Genomic DNA, 23,120 nt, shown 5'->3' with positions numbered 1-23,120 from the left:
GAGGTGAAGGAGCTCACACTAGGGCTTGGGTTGACGTGAGCAGGGATCCAGCAAAAGGTCCCAAGTCTTCCTGGTCCTCCCTCCCACTCTCTAAGTTGTACATCTACTGAGGCTCCCATAAAGCATTCAGCCCCTCCCACATAGTTACCTGCTCTGGATCAGACTTTACATTCTTGTGTCTATGTCTGGATTTGATACCTCTGAATTCTATAATTATGATCGTTTTCAAGAAAAATCTTGCTAGTGGCTCACAAGTGCTTTTGTACACCTGAGGACTTGGGTTTTATTTTTTAATACATATTGATTTTCTTCCTAAAAAACGTTTCTTGAGCCTGTTTGGTTTTTCAAAATTTGTACCATCTTATCAGATGCATAAGACAGAGATGATCTAAAACTGGTGGCATCACCTTCTGAGGCACGGTGGAGATTCACAGATCAGCTTCTTTTTAGCCATTCAGGCTTTACATTTGACCTTAAAACCAGAATCCTAAGGAAAGCCAGCAAACACAGAATATTCTTTGATATTTCAGGCTTTTTCGATGCCATACTGAAAAGCCACAATATGTCATAATCTGTTGGTTTGTTATAGGTGTTAGTTTCATCTCATAAATAAAACACCTTACCTGGTCTTATTGACCACTTTTGTTGAAAGATCATATTTGTTTCTTTTAAATGTCATCTTTTGTTGCCCATTGCTTTTCAATGACACTAAAGACCCATTTTATGTTTTCCAAAGTGCCTGTCTGTGTCATAATTTACACTTGAGGACCATATTGCCATTGAACATATGCCCTTGATATCAAATAATCTGGCTGCTTGATGAAAAACATTGTCCCACAACTGCGCTCTGTTTGGTGCTTGGGTGGCAAGATCAGTCATTACATGTAAAATCACATTTTTTTCTTCCTTCAGAATGAGTGTCTTATTGTAACATATTGGAATGCATTTTATAAATTATTCAAGATATATTCATAAGGATTGTTAGTTTTCAGTCATTTGCATTTATGTAAATTAATATATTTATTTGCTATTTCTCTAGGTGAAGATGCATATTTTTGTTAACTGTATTTTTAAGTTAAAAAAGAATATCATTCACATTATATGAGTGCCTAAATCATCACTTTTATTTCTATTGGCTTCAGTGCAACACAGAAATGAACTTTTGTATGTTCCTTCTGAGGCATATTATATTTTCCAGTATATATTCCATCTTGTATTGTTTTCTTATGATGTGACTGTCCCTCCTTTGAACCTGCATGGGATCTTGTTATTGCTTCAATTAACAGAAATATGGCAGAAAAGATGCTATAGGACTTCCCAGCTAGGTTGTAATCGTTTCAGCCTTATTCTTACTCTCTCTTTATCTTTCTCTCTCTCTCTCTCTCTCTCTCTCTCTCTCAAAGTGTTAGCTCTGGAGGAAGCCAGCTCTTGGCTATGAGAAAGCTCAAAGTACCCTATGAGGAAAGTCTCACAGGGAGGTCCTCATGGAGAGTTGCTGAGACTCCCAGCTAATGGTCATCATCAATGGCCAGACATGTGGATGAAAGAGAAAAAAGTAGCCTTCAGCTGATTACATGATTTCTATCTCCAGCTCCAAGTTATCCCACTGAGATCCTAGACATCATGAAAGAGAGAAAAGCTCACTCTACCCTCTCTGAATTCCTGATTCACAGAATCCACGAGCAAATAAATGATTGGTTTATGCCAATAAGCCTTAGATGATTTGTTATACATGCATAGTACCTAGAACACCTTCTTTTTCTCTTCCCATCTTTCTTCTCCTAGTCCTCTAATGTTAGTAGAGAATGGCACTGAGAACGTTAAGAAAGACGTGATAGTAAGATTGGTAGAGGTATACTTCTTGATACTTTTGTTTTATTTTTCTTTCCTGCTTCCTTTTTTTTTCATAAAGCAATAGTTAAGAAAGTGAAGGCTGGAGCTACACTGCTTGTGTTAGAATCCTATCCATGTGCCTTGTTAATTGTGACCATAGAAAAGTTATTTAACATTTTGTATCTCAACTTTCTCTTCTACAAAATAGTAATGATAATTATACCTATCAAAGAGAGTTGCTGAGATAACTAAATGAACTAATACATTTAAAGAGCTTAGAATAGGACCTGGTACATAGTAAGAGCTCATTAAAATATTAGCTATCATTGGGGTGCCTGTGTGGCTCAGTAAGTTCAGCATCTCACTCTTGATTTCAACTCAAGTCATGATCTCACAGCTCATGAGATCAAGTCCCACGTGGGGCTCTGCACTGACAGCACGGAGCCTGCTTGGGATTGTCTCCCTCCCTCTCTCTCTGACCCTCCCCTGCTTGTGCATGCTCTCTCTCTCTCTCTCTCTCAAAATAAATAAATAAACTTAAAAATATATTAGCTATTACCATTTTAGCTTTACCTTAATGCTTCATTTTATTTTTTGTGATTTATATTTAAGGCACAAATATATTTCAATATAAATAGAAAATTTAAACACACACAATGCCAATACCCTATCAATTTATTTCATTTTTCCATGTTTTGTTCAAGAACCCATCTACACACAACATTATTTTTTAAAGTTAAAATCATTGCAAAGATGCAGGAGGACAGATATAATTACTTAGGGTCCACTCTGTGAGATAACTATCATTGTGAGCCAGGCAGCTGTTCCAAGAGGTGGGACTATCCCATCTTACAGATGCTCCCATTCAAGGAGCTTACTGAATCAAGAATAAGGTAAATAAAGGAAATTCACACAGGAGTTAATTAGGGGAAACTACAGAAAACCAAGACAAATATATATAATATATATAAATGTGTATATATAGATCTATCTATCTATCTATATATATATATCTTAAAACTAGACAGGGGAAAAAAAGAGATTACCTTCAAATGAGCTCTAATTAGACTGACATCTGACTTCTCAACAGCAGCAATGGAAGCCAGAAGCCAATGGGTTTATGTCACTGGTGTGCTGAAAAAAATAAGTAACTGCTAACCTAGAGTTTTTCACCAAGAAAAATATTCTTCAGGAAAGATATTTTCTCGCAAACGTTAAGATATGTCATCACTAATTGATTACAGTGAAGGATTTTCTAAAGTTTATCTGTAGATAGAAGGAAATAATCCAAAATTTCAAACTAAATAATCTGAATGGTCAAGTTAAATTTTAAATATAGTCTTTTAATCTGATCTTTAATTTTTTTAGGAAGAGAAGGAGGGAGAATTTTTCACTATATGCCATTTTTGTTCCTCTTGATTTTATTCCTGATTTAAGAAGCCTATACAGAAAGTATTTCTCTTAGTACACTCTGTATGTTAATAATATTAGATTAAAGGAAATTTAACCCAAAAGTTGCTGTGGTCAGATCATAGAAAAGGAAATATCAAGCACCTTTCAGGATTGCTATGAGAATTAGTACATTAACATCTCAGCTGTAAAGACATACATATGTTTGTCTCTAGACAGTGTAGATCAGGCTGTGAGTATAATGAAAAATTAGCCAACAGAATGCAAAGAAGTGGAATGCTTTCTATCTTAAATATTATCTTTTAATTTGGAGCCCACAGAAGCTAGGGGTGTTCTGAAGGACGTGCTGGACTCAAGACTACAAATTCTGCTTGTCTTTTCCATTTGACCATAGATTCATAAAAATGTTATGGCCCATGTTATCCCACACTGTACAAACATTCATTATTAATGAAGCGCAGAGAATCAAATAGATCAAATCAGGGTATTTTAGAGTTGGAAATCACTCAGAAACATAAGTATTGTATCTTCATGATGCCTGAGAAACTTGAACATATCTACTGACAAGGAAGTCGCTGCTTTCTGTTTTATTACTGGGCATTAGCAATTGTCTGAAAGAGTTGTAATTAAGCCCAAATTTCCCTCTTACAACTTGTCCTTATTTGTGTACCCCTGTTCTTTCTAAGGCAACACAGGGTGAACACACTCTCTCTTCCACATGACAGACCACCAAATATTATAAGGTGACTCTGATGTCCCCCTTTACTATTTACTTTTGTAAAAGGCTAAACATCTCTCATGCAATTAAGCCTTGCCCAGTCTGCATGTGTTTGGCTAGTCAGAAGAGAAACAATCTGATTCAAGGAAGGGAGGCGATGAGAAATAATGGTGGGATGAGAAGCAGAAAAGGTCAAGGCAGAGAGGGGGAGGTGAACTTTGAGAAAATGAATGAAGCCAACACATGTTCTATCATGCTAAATGTAACGTTTATGTTCTTGGCAATTTTTTTTTGAAAATTCAGGGCTCCTCTTAAAAGTAGGAAGACTATTTCTGGCCATGTGGCAAAGATACAAATCTGGGGTTCAAGGTGGCCTACAAACTTTCTGCTGGGAAGATGATGGCATCTTATTCTGAGCTATGCTTCTAAAGGGAGTATCAATCTATGGCCTTAAATTTTGAAACAGCACACTATAATAAAAGATTTCGATTAAAATTATCTAGCTAAATATCTAGGTGTAAAGAAATATACTTGTGAGGCCTGGCCAACCCCAGTAATATAACTGCAAAATGTACCAGTATCCATGGAGCAAGGAATTACAGAAAATGAGTTTCTTTGGGGATATAGGTAAAACAATGGACAGCCTGCCATTTCATGTCGATGCCCACTGAGCACTGCAATGGGCACTTTAACAATAACTAACGATCAGAGATTGTTAATGTTCTTGGGGAAAGGCTGAATTTTAATGGCTTTTCCTGTTGCCAAGAAACTTGGCTGTTACAGCTCAAAAACCATGCCATCGCTCATGCATAAATCATAACATAACAACTTGATAGACGCTGCAGTTGTTGGGACTTTGCACTGGTGAGGACAACTAAGAAATGATAAGCTTTATATTCTATAATTCTATACAGACTGATCCTATTGAAGGATACTCAGAAAATCAGCTCAGAGCAGATGCTTGAAGAATGGGCTAAGCTGGAAAAAATCCATGAGAAGATGGTAACCTGTCTGATCCATGGCTGTAAATATTCCTTTATGTGTTCATCTTAGCAAATTAGCAATTTGTGCTGGGTTTTACACTGACTCTACTATCCATGGGAAACGTGACTGAAAGATGGGTAACTTTATCAGCCAGCCATTGTTGTAATATGTCGTGTAACAAAACTCAGTGGCTTATAAACAATAAGCATTTTATTTTTTCTTACTCACTGGTCTTGGACTGGCCAGGACAGCTCTGCTTTATTTGCATGTTGGCTAGTGTAGGTTAGGTTTTGGGCAACTTAATGTGTCACATTCTGGGCCCAAACTGAAGGATTAGAAGCTAGCTGGGCCCTGCTCTTCCTATGGTTATCACAGGAGTACAAGCATGTGATCCAATCCACGGAGGCACGCATAAAGCCTCTGATCATGTCATTTCCACTGCATTCCATTGGTCAAGTCAATTGCCAACAAAGTGGAGTTTGGAGGGAACTCCCTCCACTGCTGCATTGTCCTGGGTGGGGGCAGTGCCAAGATGCAAGGGGTAGGGGGTAGATGTATAATCCTATTGCCGGGGGGGTAAAGAGTTGGAGCAAATAGTCCAATCCTCCAGAGTGTGTGTGTGTATGTGTGTGTGTGTGTGTGTTTGTGTCTGTGTATGTGTCTGTCTGTTTGGCGTATTTTTATAAAAGCTGGCCTAGATAACTGCTTTTTAAAAAATGTTTATTTATTTTTAAGAGAAAGAGAGACAGAGCATGAGTGGGGCAGGGGCACAGAAAGAGACAGAGACACAGAGACGCAGGCTCCAGGCTCTGAGCTGGCAGCACAGAGCCCAATGCAGGGCTCGAACTCACAAACCATGAGATCATGACCTAAACTGAAGTCGGGCCCTTAACTGACTGAGTCACCCAGGCACTCCTAGATAACTGCTTTTTTAACGCAAAGATAATATTTTAGGCTAAATCCTGACAGTATTATATTAAGTGAGCCCTTAAACACTAAAGAATTGACAATGGTGAGAAAGTCATTAGCCCTAAATCCAAGAAATTTAAAATGCTCCCAGCTCTGTGTGAAGCTCTCATAATGTACAGAGGTGATGGGGATGCCTCAGGCCTCAAAACTCGGCAGGCTTAGCAGAGAAGTCACACTGTCATTCTGGCTGGTTCAGGGCAGGGCAATTGCACTCAAGCTTCTTAACACTGCCAGCAGCTCAAAAGAGATGTGCTGATTGCCAGCAAAAGTGCCATTAAAAAATGGAAGTGAAATATGAAACAAGGGTAAGTTGGGATAAAATGTCGAAGTGTGTTTATGGAAAGACCTATCCATTTCTGAGTGATGTAATGGAAAACCCATCTTTGGTCTACCCAAGTCAAGGACATTTTATAAACTGAATAATGTTTGTCACAGCTTGTGACAAACTCTAAAGCCACTAACCAAAATCTCCTGCCTCTGGGAAAAGAGTAGCTGGAATTACTGGATAAGTAAAATTATGGCTTAAAGCTCTAGGGAGAAGCAATGCCTCAGAAATATTTGAGACTGCATAGATGTGTGTGTGTGTGTGTGTGTGTGTGTGTGTGTGAATTAATTGATGCATACATATAAACGCACATACTGTATGTTGATTTTGCCAACCCATTCTTACCAAAGCAAGGACTAGATATCTCAGTATCTTTGCTGTTTATTCTTTTATATTAAGACTTGTTGTAGTCAGCTTGTCTGATTAAAATTAAACTTTCTTCAGTTCAAAGTTGCCCAGCCTCAAAGATCCTCCTACAGTTATAACCTTGATGTAAGAAAATACATTTTAAGGCTTGCACTGGTCGAACTGAAAGCAGGGTGTTCTAAGGTAAAGGCAAATGTCTCCAAAGGCACCCAATTCAATTCAATGTACTTCACACCTTATATAAAAATGCATTTAAATGTATCAGAACGCATGATAGGCTTAAACATAAAGCTATTGATGTAAAACTATAAAACTTGTCAGAAAAAAAACGGGAGAAAAGTCTTCACGACCATGAATTAGAGTTCTTGGCGATAACACTAAAAGAATGAGACATAAAAGAAAAACATGATAAATTTGACTTCATTAACATCTCGAAAACTTTTGCTATGTGAAAGACCACTGTTCAGAGAATGAGAAGATAAGTTAGAGGGGCACCTGGGTGGCTCAGTCAGTTGAGCGGCCAACTTCAGCTCAGGTCCTGATCTCACAGTTCACGAGTTCTAGCCCTGCGTCAGGCTCTGTGCTGACAGCTTGGAGCCTGGAGCCTGCTTCAGATTCTGTGTCTTCCTCTCTCTCTGCCCCTCCCCTGCCCACATCCTGTCTCTCTCTCTCAAAAACAAATAAATAAATAAGATTTAAAAAATAAAATAAAAATAAATTTTAAAAATTCAGTTCAAGAAACATTTAATGTTTGAGTATTATGTGCAAGTGACTCTGCTAAGGTAGTATAGGATCCGAGAGAGAGAGTCTGAGCTCCTGTCCTGGAGGGAACTTAAATATTGAATAGCAAGAACTTCAGGCTAGGGTAGAGAACGACACATTGTCACTAAGAACTGTGCTGGAGAGAGGGCCATATAAAGAGCTTCAAGAGAAGTACACACAGGGACAAGGTGCTTCAACGCAGGAAAGTGGAGATAGCACTTTGTAGACATGGCAAGAAATGAAAACTTAGGGAAATTAAGATGGACCTTAGAATACAAGCACCTTTTAGGAGACAGGGGTCAGAGATGGGATAGAAGAGAGGTCAGGTTAGAAGGAAGCACAAAAGCATGGTTGTAGGTAGGTAAGCAGGCTGTGTGGAGGGAACAGTGAATGACTCAACGTGGAGAAAAAGTGGCAAGTGTTGGAGCTAATTTGTGGGATGTCTTGAATGGCTTGGTAACATGTTCTTAATTCAATAGACGGTGGAAAACCATCGAAACCTTTTTAGAGGGCTTGACTTCAGCATAAAATTTCCTCAGATTGTTTGACCATGGGGCACTTAAAATGTATACTGTATAGATGGAATACCAGCCTGGTGCTTGGAAGGGACAGGTTAGCTTTTTGTTAAAAGACACTTGATTTAGCAACTGATCCATAGAAAAAATGTGTAGCACGGATGTTTAGCATACAAAACCATTGAATATTAGCCTAAGTGTATATTGACTTATAAAACAGGTGCAGACAAAGACCAGAGATTATCAAGTAGGTGAGTAATACCAAGGGTATGATTGGTTGGTAAAGGTGACCTATAAACATCTATTTAAAGATTGGACATCATGTGTTCCTATATAAGATGAATCTCATGTGGTCTCCTGTGACTCTGTAAGGTACTGTATATACAGTAATACCTTGGTTTGTGAACATAATTCATTCTGGAAACATGATTGTAATCCAAAGCACTTGTGTGTATATCAAAGTTAATTTCCCCACAAGAAATAATGGAAACTCAAATCATTCATTCCACCACCCAAAAATATTCATATAAAAATGATTACAATACTGTAATATAATACAACATAATAAAGGAAATACAAAATATAATGAAAAATAAATTAACCTGCACTTACCTTTGAAAACCTTTGAGGGAGACAAAAGAGAGAAGGGTTATTGTGCAGGATGACTTTCATTATCACTAATAGAATCACTGCTATCTGTTGGCTCAGTGGAATCTTTCTCTGCTCGGGGGTCATTGTATATGCTTGCACGGATGTTGACTATAGTACAGTGTTGATAAACTCTTGTCATATAGTGTATTTAATGTCACTGGTGATCAGGCAGCAGAGGAAAGGGTCTATATCTGTAGGCAGCCTGATCTGGAATGAAACAAAGCATTCCTAAGCTTACTCTTGTATGGAAGAGCAAAGGACTGTCCGTAGGTGCTTTGAAGAGACGAAACATACACTAGTGCCAGTTGTGGGCACCTTCCAAATATTCTGGAAAATCACTGATTTCTGCCAAACACCATGGCCTGAGACTGAGCATCATCAGAGCATGGGAGACGATCACCCACAATCCCACAACGAGAGAGAGAGAGAGAGAGAGAGAGAGAGAGAACCATTGGCTCAGTTGTGATCATGTGACGTTCGGCATCACGTACTACTCATACTGCAAGACATCTCTTGTTTATCAAGTAAGAATTTATTAGAAATGTTTGCTCGTCTTGTGGAACACTCGCAGAACAAGTTACTTGCAATCCAAGGGTATACTGTGCTTTTAGAAGTAGATCCCGTTACTTGGTGGTAGGTAATTATGTGAGATTTAGAACTGTACAGACGTGTTTGGTAATTTTCTAATATGCATTTTAAAAAATGAAATTTAGAAGAAAAACATTAATAGCGGAGCATCCCCCCCCCCCCCCAAGAATAGGAACAAGAGCTGCAGGATAAATACTCCAGCTACCTCACCCCTCAGGGGAACAAGCCTGCCTTGTGTTACGCACAGCCTTTCAGAAGGTCCTGGGTGACATTGTGCCCTAGTGGTGACAATCCACCCATAAATGCACTTGCCATTGGTTTTCCTCCCTTCTCAAATGAACTTCTTACACTCAAATCGTTGTCTCACAGTCTGAGAGGTGAAGGCAGGTCTAAGACCATGTTGATTCCTTTCCCCTGCCAAGGCATCTTTTCATCAATTCTATAAATACATCACTTTTTATCAGCTATGTATTTATTAAGCACTTGCTATGTACATAGACTGACAATCGGATGGTGAGTAAGTAGAGTCTGTTGTAAGCAACAACGATAAAGTGGTGTATGTATACAATAGGGGTGGACATGGTGCTAAGGAACATGGAGCTAGAGCTCTGGATATAGTCTGAGAAGATCAGGAGAGGCTTCTCAGAGAAAGAGATTTCGCCTGGGGCCTGAACAATGAGCAAGGACTGGGGAGAGAGGATGGAGTAAAGTGCGACAGGCTGTGTAATTTAGGAAACATTCTTTTAGCGTTTGGGGGAATAAAAATCATGGAAGAGGAGGAAGAACAGTTGATTGCTGTACCAAAGACTGCTTTGTCAAACTCGGGGCAAAAAGCCTTTTGTAACGTGAAACAAAAGAAGGTGAGTAACGTTTAATTGCTCGGTTGTAAATGGTGCATTCTTTTTAAGTGAAAAACAAGTTCATTCCTAGATTCATTAAATGGGTCCCAGACATCCTGGATGCAACTCACTAATTTAACAATGGGCCCCTTTGCCTCTATACTTATTCTGTTTCTGTTATCTTCCACTGTTACAAATGTTAAGGTGGGGCTCACTCTATCACCCTGGGAAATTTGTAGCCATCTTTTCGTGCCTAAAGAAAGAGAGTTCAGAAATTGAAACAATGATGCTGTATGTGTTTCCAACTCTTTCTCTTGTTCCTGTCTACTCAGTCGGTAAATGATCTTTGTTCTCTTGGGCCAGAGGAGAAAATAATTTTCACCATGGAAATAAGAACCTCATATATTTCATTGATTTTTTGCAATGAGTTATGAACCCACTCAGTCATTCACCAGACATGTAGAAATCTCTGGTATGAGCCCCCAAACCTTGTTAGTCCCTGGGAATACAGAGAGATAAACAGGAAAGAGCCAAAGACCTTAAATAAGTGACGGCCTGGTGGGGAGACAGATGCATACAGGAAACACTAACAGGACAATAAGTGCTATTACAAACGAACATGTAAGATGTAGCTGCAGAGGGGAATCGCTAACTCTGACTAGGGGACATGGGGTTTACGGTCTTTTCAGAACAAGTGACGTTTGATTTGGATCTTGAAAGGTGGGTTGAATTTTCCTAATGGACAATGTGGAAAATGGCACTGAACACATAAAGAACAGCATGGACAAAGGCATCGAGACGTGCAAACGCAGGGCATGTGTAGGAACTGCAGAAAACCAGTGGCTGGAGTCCAGGCTCAGGAAAGGTAGGGTGGAGAATGTGATAACGGCTATGAAATTGATGTAAAGACAGTTTGGGAGCAGGTTGTGAAGGCTCTTTGGACTAGATTCTGTTTGTAATGGGGGATGTTTTGGAGGTTCTCAAACAAAGAGTGACATAAACTGATTTGCACTGCATAAAGTAATCAAGAAACAGGTGTAAAAGATGAGGTAAAGGGAAGGACCAGCTAAGAGGAAAGGAAAGCAGTCAGGAGATGTTTGTTAGTGCTGGCAGACATGAAAAGCCAGACTCCGGCAATAAGCACTGGGCATAGAGTTGATGGGGAAGAGACAAAAACTATTTGGGAGACGAGATCCTCGGGACTTGGAAACTGAACACAGCTATCTAAGGGGCAGGAGGTAGCAAGGGGGCAGCTGTGAGGTCAAGCCTGGACGACTGGGTCGATCATGATGTTATTCCAGGGCATCCGGACAGAAGGTATCACTCTCTGGAGGTGCAAAGCTTAAACAGGTTCCATGGAGTGTCGGAGACAAAAGCCGGACTGCGGGAGGTTGAGAAGGGAACAGAAGTTGAGGAAGAGTCTGGTTGCTGAGTAGCCGGATTCAGGTTGGCTAAGATGTGGTTGGATTTTGCGGTAATAATAATGAGTTAGATAAGGGGACTCCGCTACGTGAGCCATTTTCTTTTATGTCTTAAGTTATGCTATTTGTTGGTAAGCGTTTCCTGTAATTGTGAAATATGCAGGGAAACACATTAAACACCCAGAGAAGATAGGACAGGGTGGGTAATTTACTTAGAAGAGAGGCACTCCGGATCTATTTTTAACTCAGCCCCTCCCTTGCTTCATTGGGATGTTGGTGAAACATTCAGGTTGTTTACGAGGAGCCTGTGTATAAATACACAAAGAGTCATATTTTCCATTCAAAACTGGAGGCCTTACCAGCCTTCCCTCTTTGCCATGGCACTGTCATTTGATTCATATGCTACACTCTGTAATCCGGCGAGAGCCTGGGCTGTAATTCCATATGGCTGGCCACCAGCTTCCAGCCATAAATGACTTTGATGTTGCTATTCACGAGGAGGCCCAGGAGGGCTGCAGGAAGAGGTTCAGACAAAGCAAGAAAGAAGGAGCCCCTGCCTCTCAGCCAAAGATGGGATGAACCCAAAGGAGAGAGAACCCGATGTGGCGTGCTAAATCTGCATCCACCCTCTGATAGGAAAATGGGAGGTAGCGTGAGTTTACCAAAACCATTGGTTCCCACTGTGATCCTGTAAACCCAAACGCTGGTAAAGTTGTATGAATTCCACTCTGCTATGTGTGCAAAGATGGTTATGTTAATGAAATTATGCTTTAAATTAGCTGAACGTGTTCTCAAAAAATTCTTTGCTGAAATTATACATTACAGATTTTGTGGTACCCTTGCTTTGCAATTTAACAGAATGTTGTTATTATTTAGCATTTAATGAGTACCAGAAAATGCTCTGTGTATTCTCCACTCAATTCAGAAACAATGGAATAAGTGTTTTTTTTTTTTTTTTTTTTGTTAACTGACAGGAATAAGGGGATCCCTCTGGTACTGACCATGCATAAAACTGATGAAAAGGGACTCAGATGAGAAGGGGATTCCCAAGGAAGTCATCGTCCTCATCTTTTAAAATCCTCAATCAGGTGGGCGCCTGGATGGCTCAGTCAGTTGAATGTCTGGCTGTTGATTTCAGCTTAGGTCGTGATCTTGCAGTTTGGGGATTGAGTCCCACATGGGGCTCCACGCTGACAGCATGGAGCCTGCTTGGGATTCTCTCTCTCCCTCTCTTTCTCTCCGCCCTTCCCCTGCTCATATGCTCTCTCCTTCTCTCTTTCTCTCAAAATAAATAAATAAACATGAAAAAAAAAATCCTCAATCAGGGACATTTAGGAGTCCTGCCTGATGTCCTATTGATTATCCCCAAACATATTCTTACTGTGGATCAGAACAGCTTTCATGAGAGTGCAGAGACAGTTTACATCAGTTGATTTTTATTCTACTAATATTGCTATTTGCCAATAAGCAGCAGAGTTCTGGTTACAGGTCTTGCTTCTTGGAGTAAACTAACTGGAGAAGACTGCAATCAAATGCTTTCTGTCCTCTTAGTGAGGGGTCTATCACCCCTGTCTGAACACACTTGTTCACCTGATAATAAGGTGGGGGGCGGGAGTGTCATGTTATAGCAATGAAAGACTTTAGAACAAACTATCATAAATCCTCCAAAGCCAAGGATAAAATAGGGGAGGGGAAATATACTGCACTTAGGTAATTTTATGTACATATTCTATAATATCAAAATTACCCAGCCCATAAAATTTAACTGGTCCCGTCAGACTTACAAAGAAAAAATATGCATTTTATAGTTGTAGCACCAACAGCTAAAGAGGTAATAGAAGACTAGTACTGGAGCACGGTTTCAATATTTCTTTAAAAACATGCAAACAAAACCCAACTAACTTGCCTATAGACTAATTCACTTCAGGCACAGCTTAATTTCTTTCAGATTTGAGGCCTTATAAACCCTGGCTAATTTGTGTGGTACAATTATACATTATTTTGGCAACTACAGAGCTCAAGAATCCTTTAAACAATTTAAAGGCATCTTAAGTCCCACACTTAAGCAAGTAGATAAGGCGTAAATAATAATACTGAATATATATCCAGTTGTGGGAAAGACATTGTAACTTAGAGATTTAATCTCAGTACTTATTTAATACCCATTAGGGCCATCTGTTTGAGATTTAGGTAAACCTGTCAGAGGCATTGGCCTGGGAGTTACTGAAGTCGGCTTTACCAGGAACAGAAACAGAGGTTGTAAACCGGGGCTCACAAGTGTGCTTTATTTAGGCAGCCTTGTGCTTTAACTGTTTCGAATGTGAATGCTTTTAGTTAAGGACACGCAGTCTCCAGTTCACAGTGTGACAACTCCCTATTGTCATAGACCTGGTGTAAGTTTGACACACTTACACCATAAGTCTGGCCCCAGGAAATATTTGAGTTTGTAATCTTCAGTATGTCTTGTATACATATGCATGCCATAGTTTCTGCCTCTGAGGAGGTGTTTAGAGGCAAAAGAATACAGTCCAGAGAGCAGAACCCTTTGGATACGGAGTATCTCTTATTCACCAGACAGCAGGGTAACATTTTTACATGCATGTCTGCAGATAACCTGCATGCAAACATTATGAGGTAGCTGCTGTCTATTATCCTTCCCATGACTTGCCCAAGGTCACACCTTCAGGTGTGATACAAACAGGATTTGAAACCACATTTCCACCCCCTGAATGCCTTTGATCATATAACCTGGGGCTTAAGACAGGAAGTATAAAGTTCCCATATCCAGGCCCCACAGATTTCCCTCCTAACCTCACACCACACCTGCATGTCAAAGGCCTGCATGGTTAGGCAGCCTGGACCTCATGATGCAACACTTAAAATGGTCTTTTGCGAAGACCCGTGGTCTTTTGCCTTCCCCATTGCATTCTCTTGATATAATGCCGATTGTTTGAGACACACATCCATTCTCTTTTCCCTTTCCTGTACCTTCAGCCTCCCCTTAGATATGAACAAAAGACCCTTCCTTACCCTGGGCTCCTCAAGCTTTTACCCTGCATTTTGCTTCTTTGCAACTCTACTAACCCACCACTTCCTCCTTCTCCAATGGTCCCTTTCCCTTGGCTTCTATGACAACAGCATTCTCCTTCCTCCCTCCAACCTCTCCGGCTGTTCCTCTTTTTGCCCCTTTTGCTGCTTCTCTTCCACCTCCAAACATCAGCACTAGGACTGAGGGCTCATTCCTCATCAGGGACTTGATCACTTTCTGGGGAAAAAACTCTCTGATGACTCCCAAATCTGCATTTTCAGCCAGAGCTTTCTCCTAAGCTTTATCCAACTACCCACCGAAGACCCATAGGCACGTGACATCTAACGTGTCCCCAGCTCCTTGTTTCTCACCTCTCCACTCTTGGTATAATATTTACCTATCTGAGTAAATATCTCCACCGTATGCCCAACTGCCCAATCTTCCCCCTGCCCAGCTTTAATTGAAAAATAAAATTGTATATATTTAAAGTGTACAGTGAGATGACCTAATATACACATACATTGTGAAATATTTACCACAGTCAGGCTAATTAACACATGCATTACCTCACGTAGTTACCTTTTACATTTTTTTGTGGTGAGAACACTTAAGATTGACTCTGCTGGCAGCTGTCAAATACAATACAGTATTATTAACTATAGTCTGCATGCTGTACTTTAGGTCCTCAGAATGTATTGTCTCATAACTGAACATTTGTACACTTTCATGAACATTTCCCCATTTTGCTCCACTCCCCAGTCCCTGGCAACCACCACTCCACTCTTTCTATAAGCTTGATTTTTTCTCCCTTGATTCTACCCATGAGTGAGATCCACAGCATTTTTCTTCTAACTTGTCACTTAACATAATGGCCTTAAGGTACATCTATATTGTCACAAATGGCAAGATTTTCTTCTTTCTATGGCTGAATACTATTGTGTGTGTGTGTGTGTGTGTGTGTGTGTATGGGAGTATATATATATATATATATATATATATGGGAATATATATATATATGGGAATATATATATATATATATGGGAATATATATATACATATTCCACATTTTCTTTATCCATTCATCCATAGACATGTTGTCTCACTTCTGAGGGAGAAGAGATTAGTATCTTGAAGAGATTTCTGCACTACCACATTCACTACACCATTACTCACAATAGCCAAGGAACAGATATTGCCCGATATATATATATATATTTTTTTTTTTTTAAATTAATATCTACTTATTTATTTTTGAGAGGGAGAGAGAGGGACAGAGTGAGAGCAGGGGAGGGTGAGAGAGAGAGGGAGAGACAGAATCCAAAGCAGGCTCCAGGCTCTGAACCATCAGCACAGAGCCTGACGTGGGGCTCAAACTCATGGACCGCAAGATCATGACCTGAGCTAAAGTCGGCTGCTTCACTGACTGAGCCACCCAGGCACCCCTGGATATTGGCTGACCTTAAATCATCTCTTCCTCACCACCCAGGGCCAGGTGAAAAAGCCCTTAAAGTCTGTTTCATAAGTGCCTGGTTCTCCCCCCTTCTTCATACTTGCTACTGTAACATCTGTTCATACCCCATCCTCTTTTTTTTTTTTTTTTGACCTTTCTTAGAATAGTATAATGTGCATACAGTGTAATTCACACTTGTAAGCATGCAGATAGTTCTATGGGTTTTGACAAATGCATATAGTCAAATAGCCACAACTACAATGTAGATGTGAAACAGCCCTATCACGTCCCCAAACTCTCCCATGCCCATTTGCAGTCAGCTCTTTCCCTATCCTCAGCCCTGGCAACCACTGATCTGTTTTTCTCTCTGTATAGTTTCGTCTCTTCTAGAATGTCATAGAAATGGAATTACACTGCGTGTAACTTTGAGTCTGGCATCTTAAAAATAATAAATTTGAGATTCAACTATATTCTTGCAGGCATCAGCTGTCTATTCCTTTTTATTGTGTATATGATAAACTGTTGTTTATCTGTCCTGTTGAAGAACACTTACCTTGTTTCTAGTTTAGGGGCAAGTGTGAATAAACCCACAACAATCGTTCATGTGTATCTCTTTGGGGGAACATTAGTTTTCATTGCACTGGGTACATGGAGGAGTGGGATTGCTGGGTGATATGGTAAGTGTATGTATAACTTTATATAATAAGCAATGATGACACTGTTTTTCAAAGTGACTGGTCCATCTCTGCGCATGTTTGAGAGTTCAAAATGCTCTCTATCTGTGCCAGCTTTTGGTATTGCCAGTCTCATTTTCTTATTTTTAGCCATTCTAAGAGGTGTGTAGTAGTATCTCATTGTGGTTTTAATTTGCATGTTAATGATTGTGTTAAAAATTATGTTAACATTTTATGTTAATTTTTTAAAATGTTTATTTATTTTTGAGAGAGAGATAGAGAGAGAGAGAGAGAGAGAGACAGAGTGTGAGCGGGGGAGGGTCTGAGAGAGAAGAGACACAAAATCAGAAGTAGGCTCCAGGCTCCAGCTATCAGCACAGAGCCCGACGTGAGGCTCGACCACACGAACCCGTGAGATCATGACCTGAGCTGATGTCGGACACTTAACTAACTGAGCCACCCAGGCGCCCTATGTTAACATCTTATGTTAAACGTGCTTATTTGCCATCCATATAGTGGAACGTGTCTGTTCAAATCTTTGATCCCCCTCTTTAAAAAAATAAATTGAGTTGTTTTCCTATTTTTTTATTGGGTTTTAAGAGTTTTTAGGTGTTCTAGATACAAGTCCTTTACCAGATACGTGTTTTTGCAAAACTGTTCTCACAGTTTGCGACTTGTCTTTTTATTCTCTAGGAGTTTCTTTTTAAAAACTTTGTGTTTTGAGATAATTGTAGATTCACAGGCAGTTATAAGAAATAATACAGAGAGTTTTGCTTTCCCTTCCCCCAGTGTTCCCCAATGGTAACATGTTGTGTAACTATAGTGCAACATCACAACCAAGGAATGGACATTGATACAATCTATCCATCTTATTTACTCTTATTCAACTTCCACCAGCTCTATATGCATTCATTTGTGTGTGTGTGTGTGTGTGCATGTGTTTTGTTCTATGCAATTCTATCACGTGTAGATTTCTGTGACCACTGCCACAGTCAAGATACAAACAGTCCATCATCACCAGGATCCTTTTATAGCCATAGCCACCTCACCCCCTCCCTTCCTCCCTAACCCCTGGAAACCACTAATCTCCTCTTCATCTCTATAATTTTGTCATTTCAAGAATGTTATATAAATGGAATCATACAGTATTTGATTTCGAGTCTGGCTTCTTTCACTTAGCACAATTCCCTGGAAATTCAGCCAAGTCGTTATATGTACTAGTAATCCTTTTCATTTTTATTGCTGAATACTATTCCACAGGTTTTTTTTTTTTTTTTAATCCATTCAGCAGTTCAAGGACATCTGGGTTGTTTTCAGCTTGGAGCTATTACAAACAAAGCTGCTATGTACATTTAAGTACAGATTTTTTTTGTGTGTGAGCACAAGTTTTCATTTCTCTGGGATAAATGCCCATGAGCATAATTGCTGGATCTTATAGTAGTTGCATCATTAGTTTTGTAAAAAAAAACCTGCCAAACTGTTTTCTAGAATACCACTATGATACGATTCACATTGTATATTCTCACTAGTAATATATGAGTGATTCAATTTCTCTGTACCCCAGTCAGCACCTGGTTTTGTTGCTGTTTTTTTTATTTTAGCCATTCTGATAGACATGTGGTGACATCCCATTGTGGTTTTAATGTGTATTTTCCTGGTGGATAATGATGTTGAACATCTTTTCATGTGCTAACAGTGTCTTCTGAGGTACTCATCCTTCCTTATGTATGTATGTATTTTCCATATTTATTGAGATATAATTGACATATGAGTTTAAGGTGTACAATTGATAATTTGATCCACGTATATGAAGATCGTTCTCAACTAATGATTGGGTTATGTTTCAATAAACCTATCTTGAGTTGAAAATATCACATTGAAAATGCAGTCAATACACTTAACCTACCAATCAACCACAGGTTAGCCTAGCCTATCTTAAATGTGCTCAGAACACTTACATTGTATGCCTAGAGTTGGGAAAAATCACCTAACACAAAGCCTATTTTATAATAAAGTATTGATCAACTCATGTAACTTATTGAATACTGTACTGAAAGTGAAACATAAAATGGTTGTCTGGGTGAGTGTGTAGATTATTTAACCTTGTGATCACATGGATGATTGGGAGCTGTGGTTCCCTGCTACTGCCCAGCATTATAAGATAGTATGATATTGCATATTGTCAGCCTGGGAAAAGATCAACATTCAGAATTCTAAGTACAGTTTTCTACTGAATGCATATTGCTTTTGCACCACGATAAAGTTGAAAAATTATTGGTCAAACCATCATAAGTCAGGGACCATCTGTATTCTGAAGTGGTTATCACAATAAGGTTAGTTGACACCTCCATCCCTTTACATAATTGCCATTTATTTTTCTGGTGAGAATACTTAAGATTTACTGTCTATGTAATTTTCAAGTGTATAATACAATATTGTTAACTATAGTCACTGGGCTGTACATTAGATTCCCGGAACTTATTTGTCTTATGACTGGAAGTTTGTGCCCTCTGACCACTATCTCCTCATTATCCCTACCCCCAGCCTCTGGAAACCTATTCTAGTCTCTGTTTCTGTGAGTTCAGTTCGTTTAGATTTTACACATAAGTGAGATCATACACTATTTGCCTTTCTCCCTTTTAAGTTATTTCACTTAGCACAATGCCCTCCAGTTTCCTCTGTGTAGTTGCAAATGGTAGGATTTCTTTGTTACTCTTTTATGGCAGAAAAATATTCTGTTGTATATGTACATATTCCATTACATGTAGAAGATAAATAATATATAAAAATCATATATACACGTCACATTTTCTTTATCCATTCATCCACTGATGAATACATAAGTTGTTTCCATGTCTTGGCTAATGCTGCAGAGAATGTGGGAGTGCAATGATCTCTTTGGCAACCAGATTTCAAATCTTTTGGATATATTTCCAGAGGAGGAGTTGCTGGATCATATGGCGGTTCTATTTTTAATTTTTTGAGAAACCTCCATCCTGTTTTCCATAGTGGCTGCACAAATTTACATTCCCACTAACAGTGCACAAGGAAGCCCATCCATTCTTGACAGGGCCATTGCATAGGAAATAGTCCCTCTCTCTTCCAGGCTTGGCCTCTTCCCAGAGATAGAAGAGGTGCCTTCCACAGAATCCCATGCCCAACCCCGGGTAACTTGTAACTTCCTGCTGAAAAGCTGCCTCCTTCATCAGACCCTCATCTCTAAGTGGGCAGAGGCAGTTTTGCTCAGCTCAGAATCATCCCCAGCCAACATATTGCTTGTCACAGATCAAGTGACATTTCTTCAATGAATGAATAATAAAAAACAGAATGACTTCAGTGTTAAAAAGAGGTGTTGGCACAGAGAAAGAATGGATTAAGGAACCGGGCGAGGCATGGTGGTTGTCACCCCATTAACCACTCTGTAGGCCAGCTGTGGAGCTAAACCTGGTGCCCAGAACTTGACCCGGCGCGTGCGCAGCGCTCTCCGCTCGGCCCCGCCCCAACCCCGCCCCTCAGTACTTCTCTTCAGGCCCCTCTACGGTCAGCAACCAATTGGGGAGAGGAGGCGGTCCCGGTTGGCGCGGTGCTCCTTGGGTAGTGTCCATAGTTACTGTTGCTAAGGCTCCCGCTCGCCGGAAGTGGTGGGATTCAGAAGTTTTGGGAACCTGAGCCTGAGAGAGGTCAAGGGTCAGTGCAGAGCCTGGAGGAGATGGTGAAGCAGACCATCCAGATTTTCGCGAGGGTGAAGCCTACTGTCCGGAAGCAGCAACAAGGGGTACGGGCAGCGAGGGCGCCGGCGCGGCGGGGCCTCCCAGGCAGGGGAGGGACGGCACGCGGGGCGCTAGGCTGGGGCGGGGGGTTGGCTCAAGAGTCCTGCACACTCCGCCGAGGCGCCCGGGCCGCCAAGCAGACACCAGTGTCCCGCTGTCAGGGTAGACACACAGGTCACTCTCGCCCAGCAGAGCACCGCCCCCCCCCCCCCCCCCCCCCCCCCCCCCCCCCCCCCCCCCCCCCCCCCCCCACACACACACCTCGGGCGCGGACGCAGTGCACAGACCCCCTACGGGCCCCTGGGCACGTGTATTCACGCAGGGCCAACGAGTGCGTGTGCGCGTTCGTGCGCGCACACAGGGACCGCGCCTCAACGCGGCGGCCTTCTCCCACCTTTCCTGGGAGCGGTGACGCAGCTCTGTATACTCTGCGCAAAGATGCGCCCAAACGTATGTTTCTCACCGGGGCAGAACGTGTCAGCAAGAGATGCGTGTCCATACATGTCTGAGATGTTACAGATAATGTAGGTAGATACACACCAAAAACATATCTCTGTGGCCCTGCGCACAGTGGACCCTTAGGAATTTGTTGCCTAACTACATTGCATTGTGCAACACAAACATGAACCTGTGACGTATACGTATTGCAGATGTAGATATTTTTGCCTCCCTAAACAAAGAATACACATACACTCTTCATTCTGAAAACGTTAACTGAGCATTTACTAGGTGCTTCCTCTAGTGTGCTAAACTCAGAGGTATGGAGAAGGTTAAGTCATTGCCCTTGCCATGAGCCGGGATGTTTGGTGTGCTTCTTAAATGCTTCAAAACCTGGTTTTTTTCTCCCGAGAAAGAGCATGGTTGTTCTCACCACTCAGGTGTTTTGTCTACAGTATCTCTGATTCTCAGGAGAATCCTGCAAGGTTGATGTCATTTTCCTCATTTTGTAGATGAGGAAACAGAGTCTCAGGTAGATTAAATAATGTGGCCAAGCCATCCACTCAATGAGAGGCAGAACCCTGATTTTAATTAAGGACTTTTTATTCTAAAGTTCTTAGCTCTTCAGACAAAACTTTTTTTTGCCTCCCAAAGTGGAATAGGTAAGGGCAATCTGGGTCTTACTCATGAGTGCCTGGAATGGGTATATTGTTAATAATATTTTATATCTACCCATATGTACAATGTGTATATGTGTGTGTATATGTGTAACAGTATATCATAATGTAGCATTTGCCTTGTGAAATTTATGTATTTAAAGCAAGAAATAGACATCTTTGTCATCATCCTCATGAACAGTTTTTTTTTACTCATGGAATACTTTAAGATGCATGAGAAAAGTCCAAAGAAAATACGTGGCTTTTTTTTTAAGGAACAAAACAGTGTAGAAAAAAACCATCGATATCTTCCCATTTTCTCTTCTATTATATTCACTTACAAAAAGGTTTTTAAAAGTGCATCATCCATACCAAGTGTTTTATATGTAAAGTCCCTATGTACTTCTTCAGACTCTTAGCCAAAAATATGGGGCTTGTCTACATAGATTCAGCAGTGGGAAGCAGGTGCTTCAAGATTGGGGGGAGGGATGGGAGTGAAGGTGGGGAGGGGGCTGATAGAGAATCTTGGAGGTAACTTTGAACTCTCTCTTTTTTTAAAGTTCAGTGTTTGGGTATTTTACTGTGCCTTCTTTTGCATTTTTTTAAAAATGTTTATTTATTTATTTTGAGAGACAGAGACAGAGCATGAGCAGGGGAGGAGCAGAGAGAGAGACACAGAATCCGGAACAGGCTCCAGGCTCCCACCTGTCAGCACAGAGCCCAACGCGGGGCTTGAACTCACAAACTGTGAGATCATGACCTGAGCCGAAGCCGGACGCTCAACCGACTGAGCCACCCAGGCGCCCCTCTTTTGCATTTTTTTAAGTTTATTTATTTATTTTGAGAGAGACAGAGAGCGTGAGTGGGGGAGGGGCAGGGAGAGAGGGAGAGGGAGAATCCCAAGCAGGCTCTGTGCTGTCAGCCTGGAGCCCGATGCAGGGTTCAAACTCAGGAAACTGTGAGATCATGACCTGAGCTGAAACCAAGGATGCCTAACTGACTGAGCCACCCAGGTGCCCCTTCTGCATTTCTTTGGTGAGGTCCTGTGGAGTGGATTGCGCGATACTCCAGGGAGTATTTGTGGGTCTCGTACTGTATTTTTTTTTTTTTTTTTCAACGTTTATTTATTTTTGGGACAGAGTGAGACAGAGCATGAACGGGGGAGGGGCAGAGAGAGAGGGAGACACAGAATCGGAAACAGGCTCCAGGCTCTGAGCCATCAGCCCAGAGCCCGACGCGGGGCTCGAACTCACGGACCGCGAGATCGTGACCTGGCTGAAGTCGGACGCTTAACCGACTGCGCCACCCAGGCGCCCCACGTACTGTATTTTTATAATGGCATATTCTTACCAAGTTGCAACATTATGCCACATACACAAAAATAAGAGAACACAGATGAATGCATTTTGAGTTAGTATATCCCTGCTTTCCCTTAGACATCCCACTTTTTAGCACCCTTTTTGCTCCTGAGAGATGTATGGTTATGCAGCCTGTAACATTCACCCAAGAGAAATTCAAAGGTATTTTTCTTTCTTTCCTCTTCATTTTGGGGCTCCATGACTTCATTAGTCTTTTTCCTTCAGGCACTATAAAGTAAATGGTAATAATTTATGGAATGGTAACTTAGAAGCTACATTAGACAAATGTCTGATAATTTTAGCAATGGCCATGCTTTTAATTTGTATAGTGCTTTTAGTACATTTAAAAACATGGTTACATTTGC

General features: G+C 40.8%; 1 protein-coding gene across 2 annotated transcripts in view; it reads left to right on the top strand.

Moving 5' to 3' along the window:
* The first annotated feature begins 20,105 nt into the window (after positions 1-20,105).
* The window catches only part of KIF6 (kinesin family member 6), a 392,154-nt gene continuing 389,139 nt past the window's right edge, over positions 20,106-23,120 (top strand). The window contains exon 1 of one of the 2 annotated variants that reach the window (XM_045498079.1): positions 20,106-20,308. In XM_045498079.1, the coding sequence (XP_045354035.1) occupies positions 20,243-20,308 (66 nt within the window). In that variant the 5' untranslated portion in view covers positions 20,106-20,242. The remainder of the gene's footprint in view (positions 20,309-23,120) is intronic. The other variant, XM_045498078.1, reaches the window with a different exon arrangement.

This window comes from Leopardus geoffroyi, chromosome B2 (genome assembly GCF_018350155.1).
Source record: "Leopardus geoffroyi isolate Oge1 chromosome B2, O.geoffroyi_Oge1_pat1.0, whole genome shotgun sequence".
Lineage (NCBI taxonomy): Eukaryota > Metazoa > Chordata > Mammalia > Carnivora > Felidae > Leopardus > Leopardus geoffroyi.
This window is presented reverse-complemented; position numbering and strand designations above follow the sequence as displayed.